The 18,720-nt window shown below is 37.9% G+C and overlaps 2 protein-coding genes across 4 annotated transcripts in view; one reads left to right on the top strand and one right to left on the bottom strand.

Annotated features, from left to right (window-relative positions):
* MOSPD2 (motile sperm domain containing 2) overlaps window positions 1-1,410 on the bottom strand; it is a 37,454-nt gene extending 36,044 nt beyond the window's left edge. Inside the window, exons 1-2 of one of the 2 annotated variants that reach the window (XM_087758633.1) lie at window positions 1,265-1,410; window positions 994-1,060 (exon numbers count right to left, since the gene is read on the bottom strand). In XM_087758633.1, the coding sequence (XP_087614759.1) occupies window positions 994-1,060; window positions 1,265-1,273 (76 nt within the window). In that variant the 5' untranslated portion in view covers window positions 1,274-1,410. The remainder of the gene's footprint in view (window positions 1-993; window positions 1,061-1,264) is intronic. The other variant, XM_087758634.1, reaches the window with a different exon arrangement.
* A 106-nt stretch (window positions 1,411-1,516) lies between these two features.
* FANCB (FA complementation group B) lies at window positions 1,517-17,131 on the top strand. 2 transcript variants are annotated; one of them, XM_087757323.1, is made up of 9 exons: window positions 1,517-1,631; window positions 2,476-3,518; window positions 4,478-4,630; window positions 5,135-5,227; window positions 9,736-9,864; window positions 10,745-10,911; window positions 13,049-13,503; window positions 14,354-14,591; window positions 16,600-17,131. In XM_087757323.1, the coding sequence occupies exons 2-9, from the start codon at window positions 2,583-2,585 to the stop codon at window positions 17,018-17,020; spliced, it is 2,592 nt and encodes an 863-aa protein (XP_087613449.1). In that variant the 5' UTR covers window positions 1,517-1,631; window positions 2,476-2,582; the 3' UTR covers window positions 17,021-17,131. The 2 variants fall into 2 exon arrangements, with proteins under 2 accessions (XP_087613449.1, XP_087613450.1); XM_087757324.1 differs by lacking the exon at window positions 1,517-1,631 and adding an exon at window positions 1,650-1,844.
* The last annotated feature ends 1,589 nt before the right edge of the window (window positions 17,132-18,720 follow it).

Consider the following 18,720-nt stretch of genomic DNA (forward strand, 5'->3'; position numbering starts at 1 on the left):
GAAATACAGGTCATCTCTAACCAAGGCCAAAGTAATTTCCTTTATGAAATTTAGCAGGGCAACCATATGAAACAAAGTTGTACCATCCTCAAGACCCTCAAAGTTTGCAAGAAAAGTGCTATAGCCAATCACAAAGAAGTCATAGAAGCATGCAACCCCTACATAAAAGTGATAACTAGGTAACCTCAGTAATTCTGATCAGGAGCATCCAAGCAAGGCATGTGATTGCAGGATTGAGGCTTACATTAAAGGAAATGCATGCAATTCCTACTACTGGGCTCTTACTGTATTTGCATTAAAAATTGGATAGAAGCATGTTTTTAATAGAAAGCCTTTAGACAGTCATAATAAAACATACTGCTTACTGCAGTTGCTAGCATACTCTACTACTATATATTCTTCTATAATAAGCAATGTAAATCAACCTTGAAATGAAAGGAAACCCCTCTAGGCTTACCCTGGTATTCTCTTTCCCCTAGGCATCCCCAGAACCTCCTGGCCTTCATTTACAAGTTTACAAGCACTTACACTTAAGAACTGAGTTGGACACACAGCATGAATTAGGGACAGCATGAATTTAAAGTGCAAGTTACTCTAGAAAAACAACTCTTTCCTTGACAAACTGGTCGAGGTCAGGATTCTTCCCCTCCCTGCAACATTTTATGTCCAAAAAGCACAGCAGCGTCCCAGACCCTACACTGCAGCCAACCAAACATAACTGTGAGTCAAAAAGGACCCAGACCTTTACCCCAACATGCCTTGTTGCCCAAGAGAGCGACCCAGAAGAAAGCATCGAGAGCCAACACAGAAAGCCTGCTTTGTACATCATCTCCACCCGGCAGCTTCGGCCACCTGAAGGCAGAAACACCCACTCACCCGGCAAAGCAGAGACACATGAAGCCCACAAGGGAAAGCGACACCAGGCAACCCCCAGAGATCACATCCACGGAGCCGGGCCCAGCCCACCCCCAGTCCCACCACCAAGGCTCTCACCTGGCAGGTACTCCGCCTCGAAACGCCGCCTGATCTCGCTTATCAGCGCGGCCTTGTCCTGTCGTTGCTGAGGGGAAACGAGAAACGGGAGGGGCGTGAAAGGAAGGGAAAGGCCGGGGCCTGAGACAGCCCCAGCCCCTCACCTGTACGGCGGGCCCGGCCATCCCCACCACCCGACCCCCGACCCCAAGCCGTTGCCGGTGCGCGGGGCCGGTTGGGGCGGGGAGGCCCGGCAGGCAGCTGGGATGAGAGCAAGCGCGGGGGGCCTCACCTCAGCCATGGTCCGGCGGGGCCACCCCCAACGGCCGCTCGGCTGCAGCAGGGCGCGGGCGCGCGAGGGGCAGGGAGAAATGGGAATGGAAGCGTCGCGTGACCCCGGCAGGGGGCGGGGCCTGCCGGCGGCCCGCCTCCCCCGCAGCAAGACCGGAGGCGCCGGCACCGCACATCACTCAGAAGCCCCGCCCCGCCCCTCCGGCCCCGCCCCTTTCCCGCGGCCCGGAGCCTGACCCCGCCCCCGCTTCCCCTCCCGTCGTGCTCCCTGCGGCGGCAGTTTCGGAGTGGGCGCGCGCTCCTCTCGCTTCCTCCCTCCCGCGCCTGCCGTGGAGCCGGGGCGGGAGCGGGGCGGCCTCGGGAGCCGGGTAAGGCTTTGCCGGCGCGGAGCCTGCGGTCGCTGGGCCTCTCTAGGCCGGTTCTCTCCGCAGGAGCTTGTGTGGCTCCTGCCGGGCCGGGCCGGGCCGGGCCGGGCCAGGCGGGGAGGGCGTTAACGGCTGTCAGCGGCTCTCGGGGAGGAAGCCCGCTGCTGCCTCAGGCCTTGAGCGTCGCTTCGTACCGCAAAAATTGAGTGAAACTTGGTGAGAGGGCTGCGGTTCGCTCTGGGTCCCTGGAGTCCTGTCTCGGGGAGGGAGGGAGGGGGGGAGGGAGGGAGCTTTCTTGGCGGCAAAATGACTGGACTCTTCGACAGAGAACTTTCTCCTTAAAGAGGCTTTATAATTTTAACCAAGAATGAATTATATGTATTAAAGAGGCTTTATAATTTTAACCAAGAATGAATTATATGTATTAATAAAGCCTATAGCTGAGTGAAGGTTCTTAAATTCGAGAATTCAAAGTACCGTTGCTTTCCAGTCTGCTCTGTATAATTGTGGAGCTGACACCTTCAACTCAATCACACAAACAGTGCGTGTATGGTTTGGTTTGGTTTCTTTCAATTTATATTATGCCATGTAGCTATCGATGAGCAGCAAATTCAAGCTTTGATAAATAAATGCTAGAATACATTTCTGAAATGTTTCTGCTACTTAAATCTCTCGGTACAAAGTTGCTTAACTTCATTTTAATCTGTGAGATTAAAGCACGTACTGGCCTCGTGTTCCCGAATTAGTTTATGTCATTGCTTTGCGATGTATAGTTTTTCTTATTCTTAAGGATCAGTTCAGCTAGTTCCAAAATGATTTAATTTTTTTTTGTTGTTCACTTTTGTAGATGGAAAACATCCAGATAGGTTAAAAATTCCACAGAGAAATAATCCTGACAAAAATGGAGACGCATACAGTTTTCTTGTAGAGGAATATACATAAAGATAAATAAAGATGCTCCTAGGTGAGCAAGAACAATTCTTGTCCTACAATGGCGAAGTCCTTATATTTCAGCTGTCAAAACCAAAACATGTGGAGGGAGCAGGTGATAAAACAATGAACTTATGTGTCAGAAGAATGGCTTTCAACAGAGACACTAAGCTGTTTGTTCAGAAGTCTTCTGGAGCATTCAGCATGCGTGCCAGTCACTTAAAAATTGAAATAATTTGTTGTAGCTGCACAACGGATTCCAGAACAGGGATTGTTCTTCCCTGCATTTTGATGAAAAAGAAAAAACGGAACAATGTTGTCAAATACCTTTTATTGTTGCTTCACAGCTCAAATCAATTTGAGCAGTCCTTTCATTTTAAATTGGATTATGAGCTGAAAGAAGACATCAGGTTGTTTACTGGCCCTTCAGTCTTGTGGAGGCATGCCAACAAGCTGTTCTACATCTCTTGTGACACCTGCACGGTTCTAAGTGCTCCTGTTCAGCTTTCTTCTCTGGTGTGGACAGGTGAAATTGAGGATGAAGGCACTGTTGTCTTAGGGGTAAGGACTGCTTGCCTGCCAGAGGGTGAAGATGAGGAGGAGTTTTCCACTTCAGACAGAGCCATCTGGGGTAGTGAGTTCTTTGGATATGCAATTGAAACACAAAAAATGCTAACTGGCACGTGCTTTATGCCTCATGCATACAGCAGAGTGGTATCTTCTGTTTACATCTGCAAGAATGAGATACTGAAAAAACAGCTCCGAATATCACTTGTCGCCATAACCCACAAGAATCAGCTTATTTGGTTCCAAGATGGTCTCCCTAAAGATGTTTGTGAGCTTCCTTATGAGAAACCATGTTCAGTAAAAACAACTGTAACCCGTAGCAATGATTTGCTATTTATTGTGTCTTTTGCCTCCGGAAATATCTGTGTTGTACAGAGGAGAGACAGCTTACAGGTATTTGTGGCTTTAAATAGCTCTCTTTTACTACTGTACCTTTTTTTGTATATATTGTCTTATTGGAAATTTCTGCAACTGAAAAGTTACACGTTTAAGGTCTATAGATTTTTGTTATTGTTGCTTCTGTTAAAATAACCTGTCTAAAGAGATTGTTTTGTTTTCATTGCTTGTTTATATATCTGAAAATAAACCCTGGATTCTATTATTTAATCATACATTTTATGAATCTGAGCCAAAGCTTCTGTTGCTAATTGAAAACTTCCATAGTATGAGAACTTGAAGTTGTAAGATAGTTATGAGTGTGCCTACATAATTTGACTAAAACTGATATCATTGCAAAGCATACACTTCTCACTGGAATTTAAAAGCCTTTTGAGTCTCACTTCCTAGTAACACAAAGTATTGTTTCATGAAACTGACAAGAAGAGGCCTTGCTTTTGTTTCCTAAAGTCAGGAGAGCCAAAGTTAACTGCTAGGGTTTTGTAATACTCTGTCAGGAAGACTTACATAACTCAGGAAATGAAAGTTTGGCCTATTTAGTCATCAGCATTATTGTACAAATTTGTCTTTACCTCTCGAATATATTTAAGTTGGCAATGCAACAAAGATGTTTCTGAATGTCAAAGGTATAATGTCTTTAACTGATCTGCAAGTATTACTGGTTCTAAGTAAATGTTACCGCATTCAGCTATTCAGCTGTTTGAGTACACTGAAAAGTTGTCATCTTCTCTGCAACCTGTATTCTGGAAAGTGATCTTTAAAGAGAAATGGCTGATTTTTCCCAGAGTTACATAGGCTCTAAATGATGGAGTAAGAGTGAGAGCTTGAAACTTTTTAAAATACTGTATTCCACACACCTGAATAGGCTGCCTCTTTATAAAAACCAAGCTTCACCAAAAGGAAATCTCAAATACAAGATTTATTCAAATACATGTATTTTAAAACTTCTACTGTAGGTGGCTTCCAAATGGCAAAAAGTGAAGTCGGTTCTGGTGGATGATTTTATTGGCTCTGGAAGCGAGCAACTGTTACTGCTTTTTCAGGATGACTCCAATACAGACGTGTTAAGTACATTCAAAATAACGGATCTTGGAGAGGTCAACTATGCAGTAAGTTCAGCTTGCCCGTTCTCAGCTGCTCAGTCTGTGCTTACTAAATTAAGAAAACCTCAACAAATTATTAAAGTATTGGTGCAAAGTGAAATTAGATGTGTGCTGTGAAATGCCCTGAAGTTTTGAATACAATATTCCCCACTGTAATAAGTTATCTGAAGAGATTATTCTACTTCCTTGATAGCATCAACATTCTTTTGGGAAATGCGGTTGAAAATGCTTCAAATATGTAACAGGTTTGCTACAATGCTTACCTTTTGGCTAAGAACTCTTAATTAAGGCCATAGTGCTTGTTAATTATCTTCTCATAATTGGGTCTTTCCATTATGTACCATCAAACTCTTAATTGCTTTCAGAAGATAAGATTTTTCTTTTAAAATGCACACTGTGATTCTGCTGGTTTTCTGTATTTTCCCCCAGATTTTTATAATGCTGTGTGATAGCCTGTACCTTACTTTCAGCTTTTTAATTAATTCAGGGTTTTGTCTGGGTTTTTTTTAGAGTGGTATTAATTACAAACATGATGTTCCTGCTGCAGAAGGATTGCAAGAGAATGGTTTGCTTACTGTCCAAGCCCTTGAAACAAGATTACAGGTTTGTACTCAATAGTTCTGCCTCCATATTTTCATTACTTTTCTGTATCATTACATTATCTGAAGGGTGAGGTTAATGATACTGTTTTTATTGGAAAAGTGGTTCAGGGAGAAGACAACATTGTTAAGTATCATTCTTGAATCAGTCGTAGTCTGTGCTTCAGTTCTCTCAGTTGTTGCAAATGCATTTAGGTAATTGGAAGGGTGTAATTTAATTTTAATTAAAATTTTGAGATAATGCCGAAGCTGTCCTATCAAAGCTTCATAACAGTCGTCTTACTCATAGATGTTTGAATACCAGTTTAATAAAATTAGAACGTTTGCTTCTTTTCCTCCACATTACATACTTTGAGATAGTCTAGGGCCAGGTTCCCAGTGAGTGCTGATGAGTGGCAGTTAATCCTGAAAATAAAGATGACTGTTATGGTCTGTTTCTTTGTCCATGGACTTCAGTCAAGTTGGCTTTTACTTTTGCCCAAATTAGTGACCGTGGCTATTTCACCACCTGCTGATGTTTTTCCTCCTGTTACTAGCAGTTTTATAAGGATAATTTTGCAAAGTCCAGTAGGTGAAGCTAAAATGTATCCTTCTTTTAATTAGCATCATTTATAAAACAAGGTGGGGGGAACTTGGCAGACTCCAAGTACTCAATGGGAAGATATTGCCTTTCTTTTATTCTACCTTTCATCCTGTTAGTAAACACCCAGCAGACCCTCCAAGATGTGCTTTTGCAGTACTGTGTGTTGGCCTGTACCAAATGGGTAATAATTGACAAAATAGGAAGATTATTTAAAAAAAAAAAAAAGCTTTCAGAGATAGCATACATCTCAAATTAAGTCAATAAAGTGAGGATATTGTTAGTTTGCTAAGAGTGCTTTAAGTATGAGATAGGAGGTAATTATTCCTGTCATTTGAGAATTAGTGAAAATTTAAGTAGGATATTGTGGCAGTTTTATCTCCAGCCTTTAAAAATGAAGCAAATTAACTGGCAAAATTTTAGTACTGGAAGAAAAGGAGGACTGTGACACATTAGGAAAAGACTGAAAAAGAAAAGACTTCTCTAGTTCTAATTACATAAGAGATGTCTAAAGACGTATTATACATCTTTCAAAAGATAAAAGCTGTTGTTTGGAGAACATTGGACAATAGGGTTTTTTCCTTCCTGGGAGGCACAAGAAAGTAGAAGTTGGATTAATTTCGAGGACCTCTTGGTGTTCCTTCCAACCCTGCATTTTTACAGTTCTTCGGTTTGCACATTAGAGGCCTATTTACTTTTACATGCACAAGTGCAAGCTTCCTTCCAAATGCATTTTTTTCCATTTCTGGATTCTTCTGGGTAGTCACATATTTTAAAACTGATTTCTTTGCTGCTGCATTTTTTCCCTACTCATTACATTACTTTCCTCCTTTACAAAAGAGAAATTAGTTTCAATCTCTTTCATTTGTTGCTCCTTCCACTGTTGTAATGAAGATTGTCCACCCTGCCATTGACAGCTGTGTGTTCTATGTAGCTATGTTCTATGACTTTGTTCTTTTACTACGGCAACTGACTTTCAGCTGTACAGCTCTGTGAGTCTCTGTTAGGATCAAATGAATAGTCTGATTTGCACATTCTACTGGTTCTGCTGGAAACAAGCCACTGCCTGGAGATTACATGTATCATCTGCTGATAAAGTTCTTAGAGACATGGAATCCTTCATAAGACCTAATTTATTTATTTGTTTACTTAAAGAGCTCTTTGATCTCTAATTTTCAAAGCCACATGCTAGCACAACCATTGTAAGGAAGTTGCAAATCTTCCTATGTTTTAATGCTGTAAATATTTGAAATTGTGATGCTGATCAAGTAGGTGCAGATACTTCTTTTTAACCTTACTGTTGCTTCCTTGCTGAGATCTCCATTGTTCTGTATGCTTTTTGATATTTATCATCAAAATTCAGGTCTTCTAGAAATTTGTAGTCAAATCATGTTTTGACAGTCTCTATGGAATCTCATCTTTTAGGGCAAAATGAAATAGCAGATGCAGCCCTTTTTCATACCTCTGTTGCTTACCTCTTATTTCACATCTGCGTAACTGTTTTTTAGCCATGTGAGAACTTTGGCAGGACTGAATTATGGTCCCCTGCATATAAGTAGGCTGCATTTAAGTTATACATAGTAATACATATAAGTTGCACTTTGCAGGTAGTGAAATTGAAAAATATATCTGTTTATGCACTTTTGAACTGTTCTATGTTTATCTTGTATACAGTCTTTTGGGCCTGAATCCAGCCTTTTCTCCTCTGAAGATTTTTTTTCTTTAACACTCATTTTAGTATCTTGTGAAGAAGACTTCCTTTGGCAGAGTACTGCAGTTACGTTACAACAGCTGAGGTTACGGGGTTTCTCATGGTTTTAGTTGGCTGTGCTGGCAGAAATACCATGAGTCAGAAGTGTCTTTTTATGTCCATTGGCCTGTTCTCCTCCCAAGTATTTAACAGTTTTGTAAGGACTATAATGCCAAATTCTTTTACTTATGATTAATTTGTCTCCTTTGACTTGGTTTGCCTGTTTTGGGGCAGGTTTTTTTTTTTTATTTTAATCCTTACTGCTGATTTATTGAATTGCTGCAATGTCTAATTGTTTTGTCCTCATTCTGATAATGCTGATTTGGTGGTGGGTAGAAAGTTATTTAAGAAATGTTCTGTACATTTGATTTTTATTACTATTTTTAGTGTAAGTTTATGTGTTTGTTTTTCCATTTGTTGCTGTGGATTGGCTCATTTTCTCTTTGATATTTTTTCATAAGGAATTTTAGTCACTTGAAAAACATAGAACCATTTATATACCATATGAGCAGCTTCAGCCTATAGATCTCTGAATTATGTTTCCCTCTGGCTTTTTTGTCTACTTTTTCCATTTTACTTTTGCTTTTCCCAATATTTTTTAGTCTTAGCAATCACGAATCTTCCTTTCCATTTTCTTTCCTTTGTAAAAGTGCCACAGGTCTTGGCTCAGTAGTTTTAGGTCTGTATGTATGGGTATTAATGTATTTATTTATGAATACTGCAACGTTAATTGCAATGTGTCAAAGCACTTGGCTGTTTTACTTACTGCTAAGCCTCTGCCTTAATTTGCTTTGCTTTTGACAGTCATTCATCTGTTCTGCTGTTCACACTGGATTTACTCACAGCTCTATTGTGTTTTGCTCTGGACTGCCTTGTTTTTATGTTGGTGTTTATTTTCTACTTTAAGGTGATCTAGTTTCATTTTCTTAGTTTCACATTGCAAAGGCTGTGACTTCTGCTGGTGCTTGTTGCACAGTACATCTTGGCATATGGCAGAAAGGATGGGCATGTCACTTGTTCCAGAGAGAGGTGATGAGGGCACTGCCCAGTCTTGGGTTTGCCATGTCGTAAATTTCAGGTCTCTTTCTTATGTTGCTTTATGAGGAAAAAGGGCTTGCAAAGTCAGATTGGTCAGCAAGCATACATCAGTGAATCTTTGTCCATTTTGACTGCTTCTCGGTCTGTGCTTCCCCTTTTGCTTTCTGTTTCTCAGTTCTTTATTCTGGAGTCGCACACAAATGGGAGTAAGCAATGGTTTGGTATTGTGATGACCTCGATTAGTAAGGTATTGAAAGATGATTCTACATCTTTGTTCTTAACTCTTCCTTTTCTTCTCCTGACTCAAGCCTGGCACTGGATTATTGCTTGGAATCTGGGACTACGATGCATGGTTTGACAGGTGGCAAATAAATTTTTTACAGAACTTATTGTGATGAGCGCTACTTGTTCTAAATGCCCTTTGCCATTGCAGCTTGAGCAGAGGGCATCACTCTGCTTACATGAAGTGCTTTTTATTCAGGCCTGTCAGTTGGTTATGATTGATCCTGATTTGATTTTTGTTCGGGGGCGGGGGAGGAGTTCATTTTTGAACTCCAATGGTGAGCTTTGTTCTCTCCTTGGCAGCACTGGACTTCTCAGGATCTTCCTTTCCAGAGAAGAGCTTTTGAGGAGCTTTCTTAAAATCTAAGAAGCTGGTGCTGGCATGTGTCTGTATTTATTTATTTATTTATTTATTATTCTTTTTTTTCTTTTTTTTTTTTAACTGAGACATTGCCTGCATGTATGTCTGTCTGTAAAACTCTCAACTCTTCAATATATTTTCTTGAGCAACAATCAATACAAGTCTTGAGAAGAAATCGAAACTGATATCGATGGAACAGTGAAGCAGGAATAATCATGAAAGGCCTGAATATCTACATAATTTGATGAAATTTACCTTAGGAGTTTATCATAAACTCTAGGTTTTATATTGAGAGGCCAATATTCTTAGATTCATATTTTGGCAGCAGAGTAGCCTGACTTGAACATTTTTTAGAAGCATTACTTGAGGACCACCAGGATCTTGACTTGTGATACTTGGATAAAAATAGAAAGCTGAAAAGATATCTTGGTAGCTCCAATATCAGTTCCTATTTGCAGTAGACCTAAGCATAAGTCTAATGATCACTTTTGCCTTTTACAGGCTGGTTGCACCTCTGTTCGAGAGCTACAGCAGCATTTAGGACTCAAAAAGAGGGTTATTCTTGAATCTTGCAAAGCATTAATAGATCTTGTTGAAGAAAGAACCCATATTCTACCAACCGCAAAAGAGGTAAAATGCAGAAGAGAGTACAGATCCCTCCTGAATTCTGCTGAGCCATTTGTAGAGGGTGCTTCCCTCAACCACTTGTTACTTTCACCAGTAGGGATTGCCACTATCAAAACTCATTAATCTACTTTTTAAATCTGTTTCATTACCTTAACCTGTCAATGTATGTAGATAAGAGTAAATTTAGTTGTCTTTACTTGAAATTGATTTGCTCAATACCTCCTGACAACTGAGTTGTATGGAGGAGTAACCTCTACAAAGAGTAATGACAAACAGTAGAGGGAGTGTACAATTTTAATTGGCACAGTTGCCTAGATATTGAATATCTATCTGTGATCTAATGTTACGAAAAATAAGCTGTCATAGATCTGTGTAAGCAAAATTGATTTTATAATGGGGACAGAGTGAACTGTGGGCTGAGAAGGTGATGGAGGGTGGGAAAATGTTATCTTAATATGTTGCTCAAAAGAAGCCTCCTAATTAACTTGAAATGGAGTTGATCTCTCTTTCAGTTAATGTTGAGGTCCCTTTCAAGTCAGCCAGGGTTAGACAACAAAATTTTGAGCAATTAATGCAGTAATACAAAATAAATTCTAGTACCTTAAATCATCTTTGGACAATTAATTGTATGACAGTTCAAGATTTATGCTTGTGATGTTTACAAGGAGGGAATGAGTTGTGCTTTTCACGATATCATGTGTTTCAACAAAATGCAATTTTATCTTTTGACTCTATTGTAGAGAATAAACTAGTTTATATAGACTTCATTTTATGTATCTTAAAAGCACTTCCAGCAATCGTTTGTGGTAAAACACGAAGTAATGCAGTATAAAAAACCCTAATATCTCCACTTAATTTATCTAAAAAAACGTTTTTCTGTAAGGAAGGTCTTGTCTCTCTCTGGGATGATGTAGAAAATCCTCCTCATTCTCTTAGTAAAGAGACATCATTGGCGTCTAAAGTCCCAGAGCACTTCATAGAGAAATTGTGGCAGCGTGTTGTGGGTGACAGCTTGGTAGCTGGAGTAAAACTAACTGAATCATTTTACTTGTAAGTATATAAATTTAATAATTTCATTGAGTAGTTTTTTAGAAACTGAATTTGCAGGCTAAGGTCTGCAGTAGCAAGAGTCAACTTTTGAGCTTTGAACTTTCTCGTTTTGAACATCTGTATATGAAGTTTCAAGTGTGTGTCTTTGTCAGTATTGTTGCTGCTGCTTGTCTCTCTCCAGCACTGTGCAAAAAAATACGTTGTATAGCCAAAAATGAGTTGTGTCAGTATAACCACATCATTACTGGAGGCCTTTTACAACAGAGTGTTCTTTGACAAAAATTATGGTTCTTTGTAGTCGGTGTTGACATAGCTATGCTGATATCAGTATGTGGTATAGATAAAGCTCTGTCTTAGCTATACAATTCCTGATGCCTTACTGTTAACATCTTGCCATTCCTAAAGAGTGGTTTGCTTAAAGCAGCGCAAAAGAAAACATTCTACATTCTCTGATCAACTTAATAAATACTCAGCATTTGAATTGAACTGTGCTACAGTCAAGGATCAAATCAAATAAAATATTTGCTAAGCTTATGTATTGTGTTAATTATGTGGAACAATCAGACTTACAATACTTAAACCTTCAAAATTATTTGTTTATTCTTATTATTGTCTTTAAAATGATTTGTTTATTCTGTTCATTTTAATTGTTCAATTCTAGTTGTAAATACTACTTGTCATTTCCCCCTTACAGGGAGGGAACTAATTTGGAACACAGTGTAAAAAAACAGTTTAAAAAAGGATTACATGAAACATAAATTTACGATGTGCATTGTGTAATGTAAACTTTGGTGGAGTCAGAACTTACCTTTTGACCTATATTCCCACAGGCAGTGTAGCTGAGGCTGTGTTAGGGTAAACTTAAAGACTATTGATGCCACTGAAAATTATTCAAGTGGTTGTGAGGGAGCTGACCTGTTACGCCCTTTGGCCATTCTGCTGGAGCTGCGGGTATATTATTTCTCAACTGCCAGATTGCTATAACTTTACAAGAAAGTTGACCTCATCTTCTTGACAGCCTCTGTTAAGAGCCACTGAGGCAAGAGATTGTTTTTGCCTTTCCAGTGTTTATTCTTTTAGCTTTGATGATGATGACTTTGTTTTTGAAAATGAAATACTTAATTCCTGTAGAGCTTCAGAAATCCTCAGAAGATTTGGAACCATTCTTTAAAAACTGGCAGCAATATTGCCCTCTCCCCCATTTTTACAGTTGAGAAAAGATCTGTGAAGATGAAGTAATTTGTCAAAGGTTACCTGATAGGCTAGCAGCAGAACCTAGGTCTTCTGGGCTCCAGTTCAGTGCTATATACAGTGACCTGTGTTTTTGGGGAAACAGACTTGCCTTCTCTCCACCCCCAACACTGTATGTCTTTATTGGGGTTTTTTTATGCTTCTTACTAATGCAAGATTGCAGTGATGTTTTAGATTGCATTATGAGGTGGTGATACTTCTCCATAAAGAAAATTAGACATTCATAAGACTTTCAGATGTCAGTGACATCTTGCGACTGAATTGACTGACAGAATAAAATATTCATTAAGAGAGGATCTGAAACAGTAATATTAGGATTTCATTGAAAGAACCCTGTATTGAATGAATGAAGTACTTCATACATTTCACGAAATTACTGCAAGTTTAAGGTAATAGTATTTTAAACCATTTATTTTACTCTCTACATTCAGTTTTGTTTGAATATCTATAAAACAATATAGAACATCAGAAGATGTTTTAGTCCTCAAAGAGGGCAGAATTGATACTTTCTGTAATTTTTTATTAAAAGGAAGTTAAGTCTTTAAAAGTAAATTATAAATGTCAGAGAGTATCTGCATGGGTTATGTGGAATTTTCAACATTTTCTGAGTGAATTAGACATCTAAATTCTTTCAGTTGAAATGAGGTATCTAGCTCCTAGAAGCTCTTAGAAAATTCAGTCCTTATTTTGAAAATCTTTATACTAAGCTTAGATGAAATAGTCATTTGAAGGACTTACACTCTTTGCACAGTCTGTGACTTAACCTGGAATGATACTGGAGTTTGCGGTAGTCTTAAATGTTTGTATATATCTGCAAAGTTCTGGTTATTTGTCAGAAGGCAAAATACAAACTGGGAGTGCAGTCATCTTTTATGGATTTTCACAGGTCACTGAGTGATGTCAGTTTATCCTTAGTGATGGATCAAGACTTCTCTTCGATTTCTCCAATTATCGAGTGTCGAAATAAAATCATTAAGCTGAACAAAGCCTTCTCAGCATTGGCTGTCTCCTCATGTCAAATTGAGCCTCCTCCAAAAAAGATGAAATTGGACTTGCATAGCAAGAATGATCTGAAAAAAGAGTTTCCTGAGAGATGTTCAAGGGTTCAGCCGGGTGGAGCAAAGACAGTCATTGCTGTTGCCAGCCTTTCACCGTTATTGGCATTTCATCGTGTATGTTGCATAGTTCTTCTACATGCGAAGAAACAAAAACACCGGAATGATTGTTTACAGGAGAGCAAAAAGATTACTGTACTTTGTGGGAAAATTTTGTTAAGTCTGGAAGATATTTCAAATGGAAAATATTCAGTAAAGATGCTAAGGGATAATAGTTACTGTACAGGTAAATGGGTTGATATAATTTGGATTAATAAATATATGTTTGATTCCTCTGTTTACGCTAGGTGATGCTAAGCTAAGTTTTCAAGGTATAATCACATCTGTCTCTTTGAACACAAACTGCATAGACCTGTTGGGAATTAAAAGCTGGGTGAAATACAAGATGGAACATTTTTCAAAATGGAAAAAATGTTAAGTGAGTTGCTGTAAGGTTTTGTGCTAGCATTGGTGCTGAAGTGTATCTGGAAAGGTTAATTTTGAAGATAAGTCTGAGTACAGAATGCTGATGCCTGCGTTTTTTCTATAAATAAGATACTGTTGATTAGATACATAGATTTTTTTTTTTTTTCTGACATAGTATTACCTCTTAAATAATACCAAAGTAATTGAAGCTTTTCGTCATCTACACGTCTATTAAGGTCATTTATTTTCCTGTCTTTTAATATTCCTGATTGAATTGATTTTGAACTGGGCTTCCACTCATGTAGCAAAATATCCTTGTGATCATTTGCAGTTAATTTTCATTTCTTTCTTCCTTTAATGCTGTATCATTGGCTAAAGCCAACATGTCATCTTACTGTCACAGGAGGCTATTAATAGTCTTCGTTTGGCAAGGTGATGTTTATCTTTAGAGCTTTCATTATATAGGTGGGGCTCTGTTAATCAGCTATTTTGCTTGACAGAAGTAGGTATAAGAATTTAGGTGAGAAGAAAATTCCCAAAGAATGCCTGAATGCAGGTGCAAACTCTTCACGTAAAATTGGGAGTGTGAACCAAAAATCTAAGCACATTTAATGCATGCAACATGTTAAAAATACTTAGGTCAAATATCTTTTTACTGTATTTTTTTTCAGGTTCCATGGAAGATATACTTGCTGTCCTTGCAGTATCTGTCAGGTTCTCCTTTCAGATTGCATCTTCTGACTGTACACTGACTCCAGTAAATCTGTGGTTACTGAGAGAAATGGAGTGCACACCATTTAAGGAATGCCATGACTACATATTCTGTCATAAGGCAGGAGATGTGTATGGTACGGTTTTTAACTGGACCCTGAAAAATCCATTTGAAGGAGTTCTAACATTATTTTGCAGGTAAAATTGCTCAAAAAGTGTAGAGTATATTCATCTTGCATACACACTTTTTTATCTTTACAGTATTTTTTATGGCTACCATAAACAACAGCCAAAATCATAACCAATAGGCTTGCAATATGATGATATGATAACCATCAGCAACAACAGTTATTTTCAAATCAGAACTATGGCAGAACCTGAAATGCATTGTTTAATTTTGTCTAGGCTAGAACGTTGAATTACAAATAAGTCTAGTCTCCTTTAATATCTGCTTGGTACTATTTCTTTTGTTCATTTCACTGCATCATAATTTTATATTCATTTTTCTGACATTATTCTTAGTATAATATACAATTTTTCTTCAACATGGCTTGATTTTAAAAAAAATCCTTAAGGGGATGTTAAAAACAAACCAAAAAACCCAAACCCCCAACAAATAACAACAAACCCCTAGTTATACTAAATTTAAATTTATTGCTATGTCATTTTGTAGTTTAGTACTGCAACGTAAATTTAGTCTAATTTTGTACATATTTCTAATATATTTATTTCCTATCTACCATGATTTTGAAAAAGAAATCTGAAGAATCGTAGTGATTTCCTTTTCTTATGTAGATTCGTGGACAAATGTCTATAAAATTTCCTAAACCAGGCTAAACAAGTTAGTAATACTGCCATGATTTACAGTTTAGCTGGATAAGGCTCACGACATTAAAAACTACTTCTCAAGTATTGACAAGTGTTGCTTGTCTTGAAGAGTTCAAGCTAAAAAATAGAAGAAAAAAAAGGTATATCTCTTAAGAGTGTCTAATTTAGAGTGACATTCAATCTTTTACTCACATTAGGAGTTGATTTCTTTCTTTTATGTAAGAGGAAAGGCTGAAATGTTTAAGAAATCAATCATTAAAATTTTAAGACTCAAGACTTCTGGTTCCTTTTGAAAAGTTAGGTTACTTGATACTATTCACTTTTGATCCACTTTTGCATTAATAGTTAGTGAGCTGCATGTTTATGGTGTAACTATGACTGTATTTTCCATATCTTTTTTTCCCATCTTTGGGTTGATCTTTTATCCAGCTAGGATATTTCTGTGATAGGTGGGAGCTACAGACTATTCTTTTTCACAGCCTTTCAGAACCAAAATAAACTATATCTCTTATAAGTAGTGGAATGTTAAGATAACTAAATTGAAATAGAAGTACTTTAAGGAAAAGTGTCTTTCTGATCTGTGTGAGGAAACCAGCTACTTAAGGATGCCTGTGGGGTTTTTTGGGTGGGTTGGTTGGTTGGTTTTGGTGGGTTGTGGTGGTGGTTTTTTTTTTTTTCCTGAGAGACTTTTTTTTTTTTTTCATCAAAAGACATCTTCCGAGGAGTTTATCGGGGAAAACACTGGAAATAAGTCTTTTGGACAAACTCTACATTCCTCTTAGAATAAGGAATGTGTGACTGTGTCATATACGCTACACCGGTAATCCAGGAGAGTAGGTTCCCTGATGATTACCAGCACTATTTTATCTTGGTTTCTTAATAATTTTGAATGTCTGATTTTTAAGTGCAACTTTCCCCCTCCAGTGACCATTTTAAAAAGACACTGTGGGCCACCTAATAGCCATGCTGTACATACCTATTGACAGTGACAATCTATGAATATAAGTGACTTTTTTCTGCTCCTAAATGTACACCAGACAACACGTTTCCTTTGTGCTATTACCTGTGTCCTTCATATACAATGAATTGCTTCTTAAAGAAACAAGTGATGCACGTGTAACCTTAATCATGGACATATATTTTAGCATAGAATATTTATGTTGCTGAAGTTTGCTTAGTGTCAGTTCTTTCGACATAGAGTGGCTAGTGTACACGCCATTAGAAAGCCCTTGCTTGCTCCTGTATGTTCAGTATACATAATACTTGAAACCATAATCAGTGTTTTTCCCTGTTTGATTTAAGGTAGCTTTGTTTTATTTTCCACTATAGAATTTTGAAGATATAAGGTAGCTTTAATAACAATAATTTTATTTTACAGAAATCTGACTGTCTTGTTCCAGTGCCTTCATAGCCTTACTAGAGTTCTCCCACCAAGCTGTGATGTAAAACTCCTGAGATCCGGAAGCAAAGGTGTACTTACTGAACAGTTAGCACTGGCTTTGGAAAAAGAAATGCTCACCTTGAGGAGTTCTTTCTTCTCAAAAGAAAGTAAAGCTGAGAACAGTTTGACATGGGGGAATGAGCCTGGCAAGAAAATCAGTGATGCTCCTGTGGCTTCTTTACTGGACAGTGTGGAAGGAGTTCAGCAATTCAGAAAGAAGCTTCAAAATGAACGGGAAGAGAGCGTGCTAAGTATGAATCAAACAATGAATGGTGCCCTTTACCAGAAAATTGCTTTGAAAATAGCAGAAGCTCAGCTCAGTTCAGATATGATTGTGTGGAGACTGAGCAAGTCCTAGAAACTATTCGCTAAATTTATTTTGAATAAAATTTTACTAAAATTGTGCTATTAAATAATATTTATATTTTCATGCGTTCTTATATTACTTTTTATTCTATAGCTTAGTTATTTCTACAGATAAATATTGGTATTTTGGTTGATGACTTGTAGCTGGTTTGGCAAGAATTTAATATTAAAGACAGCTGAGTTATTATTTCGTTACAGATTTCAAGAATATTTTTAAGGTATTTTCTAATAAGTCCTATTCCAAAGTCATAATTCTTGAACTATAAATGAACTATATTAGAAAAAAATTAACAAGCATGTACTGTTTAAAATAGTCCTATTAAACTTGAAAGATGACTGTTTACATGGGTAAAACTTAAGCTATTTTTAGAAATCTTAAGACAGCTATAGAAAAAAAAAATCTAAGTTAAGCAACCAATTTTAATTCATAATTTGAGTATGGGGTTTGACAAATTCAAGAAGGGGCAGCTTATCTTCGTGATATATCAAGCCTTTTAAATAACTTTTAATGATACCACTTGAGGAAGAAAACTCTGATTGTATCTTGCAGTCCTATCTTCTAGAGTCCACCCTCAGATCTGAGAGATTTTGGAGTATTTATTGGAGCTGCAGAACCAGATCAGGCCTCTTACAACATCTCAAGAACTCATGAAGATTCACTCTGTAATAAAAGGCCTTCAGGTCTGAGAGGTCCATTCCCACGTAGAATGTAGTGGTAGGACTAATCTCATAGGTAAATCCTGGAGGAAGCTGTCCTTTCTTGGACGTTAACCTAGCTTCAATGGCAGAAGATTTGTTTGCTCATTCCCTGAGTCATAAATGAGTGTCTGCTGACACTAGCTGCTCAGTGGTTTTGGCCTATCTCAAGTATATTAAATAATGAGCAATTCTTTTCCTATTATTCCTCCCATCTCTGCTTTGAACAAGATACCGCCTATACATCCAGGAAGAAAACTACCTGTGGTCTTGCAGGTACTACTTGCTGAGGCAGTTACTTTTTAATCAATTTTTTCCCACCATTTTTCAGCTTTGTGAGGGGCAGAAATCTTAAAAAATCCCAAATCACAATAATTTGCTTCCTTTTTTTCTCTGCTCTATGTAAGCAAAACATTTCTAGTGTTTGTCACCATTTTTCTAAAGTTGTCAAAATTTTGCTTTTCAGTTTTCTTGTAAACAAAGTTTTAATAGTTAACATCTGCAGCATGCACTCTGACAATAAAAGTTTGGCAGGAAGAAGGGAAGGTATTTATTAACTCAAAGGAACACTGGCATTTCAGAATAATTCTCTATCTTTTTTTTCCCTCAAAGTTCAACTTCCCTATGTATGTTCTCCAGAAGCATTAGAGTGGTGATGTTTTCCAGTCTGGAGTGTCTTCTCATATTGGCAACAGGAGTAAACCAATGCACATCTAAACACAAAACACTAGCTAGAAAAACAGTAAATGAGAGAACGCTGTGCTTTATAAGTTAAACCCAGTTTAGTGATGTAGTCTCACTTTTGAGATACTCAAAGTATTAAATGTCTCCTTTTTTGTCTATATAGAAGGGAAATTTTGCATTAAGATGTCAAGAATGCCTTAAGAAATTGTCACGGATATTTGAAACTCAGTATTTACTGGATGAGAAAGAATCGTTAAAAAAAACAACTTTGTTAAGCCGCGGTTCTGTTTGGCCCACAGTCAAAGGTTAAGA

This window comes from Nipponia nippon, unplaced genomic scaffold (assembly GCF_047370975.1).
Source record: "Nipponia nippon isolate SJK-2023a ecotype South Korea unplaced genomic scaffold, ASM4737097v1 scaffold_2, whole genome shotgun sequence".
Lineage (NCBI taxonomy): Eukaryota > Metazoa > Chordata > Aves > Pelecaniformes > Threskiornithidae > Nipponia > Nipponia nippon.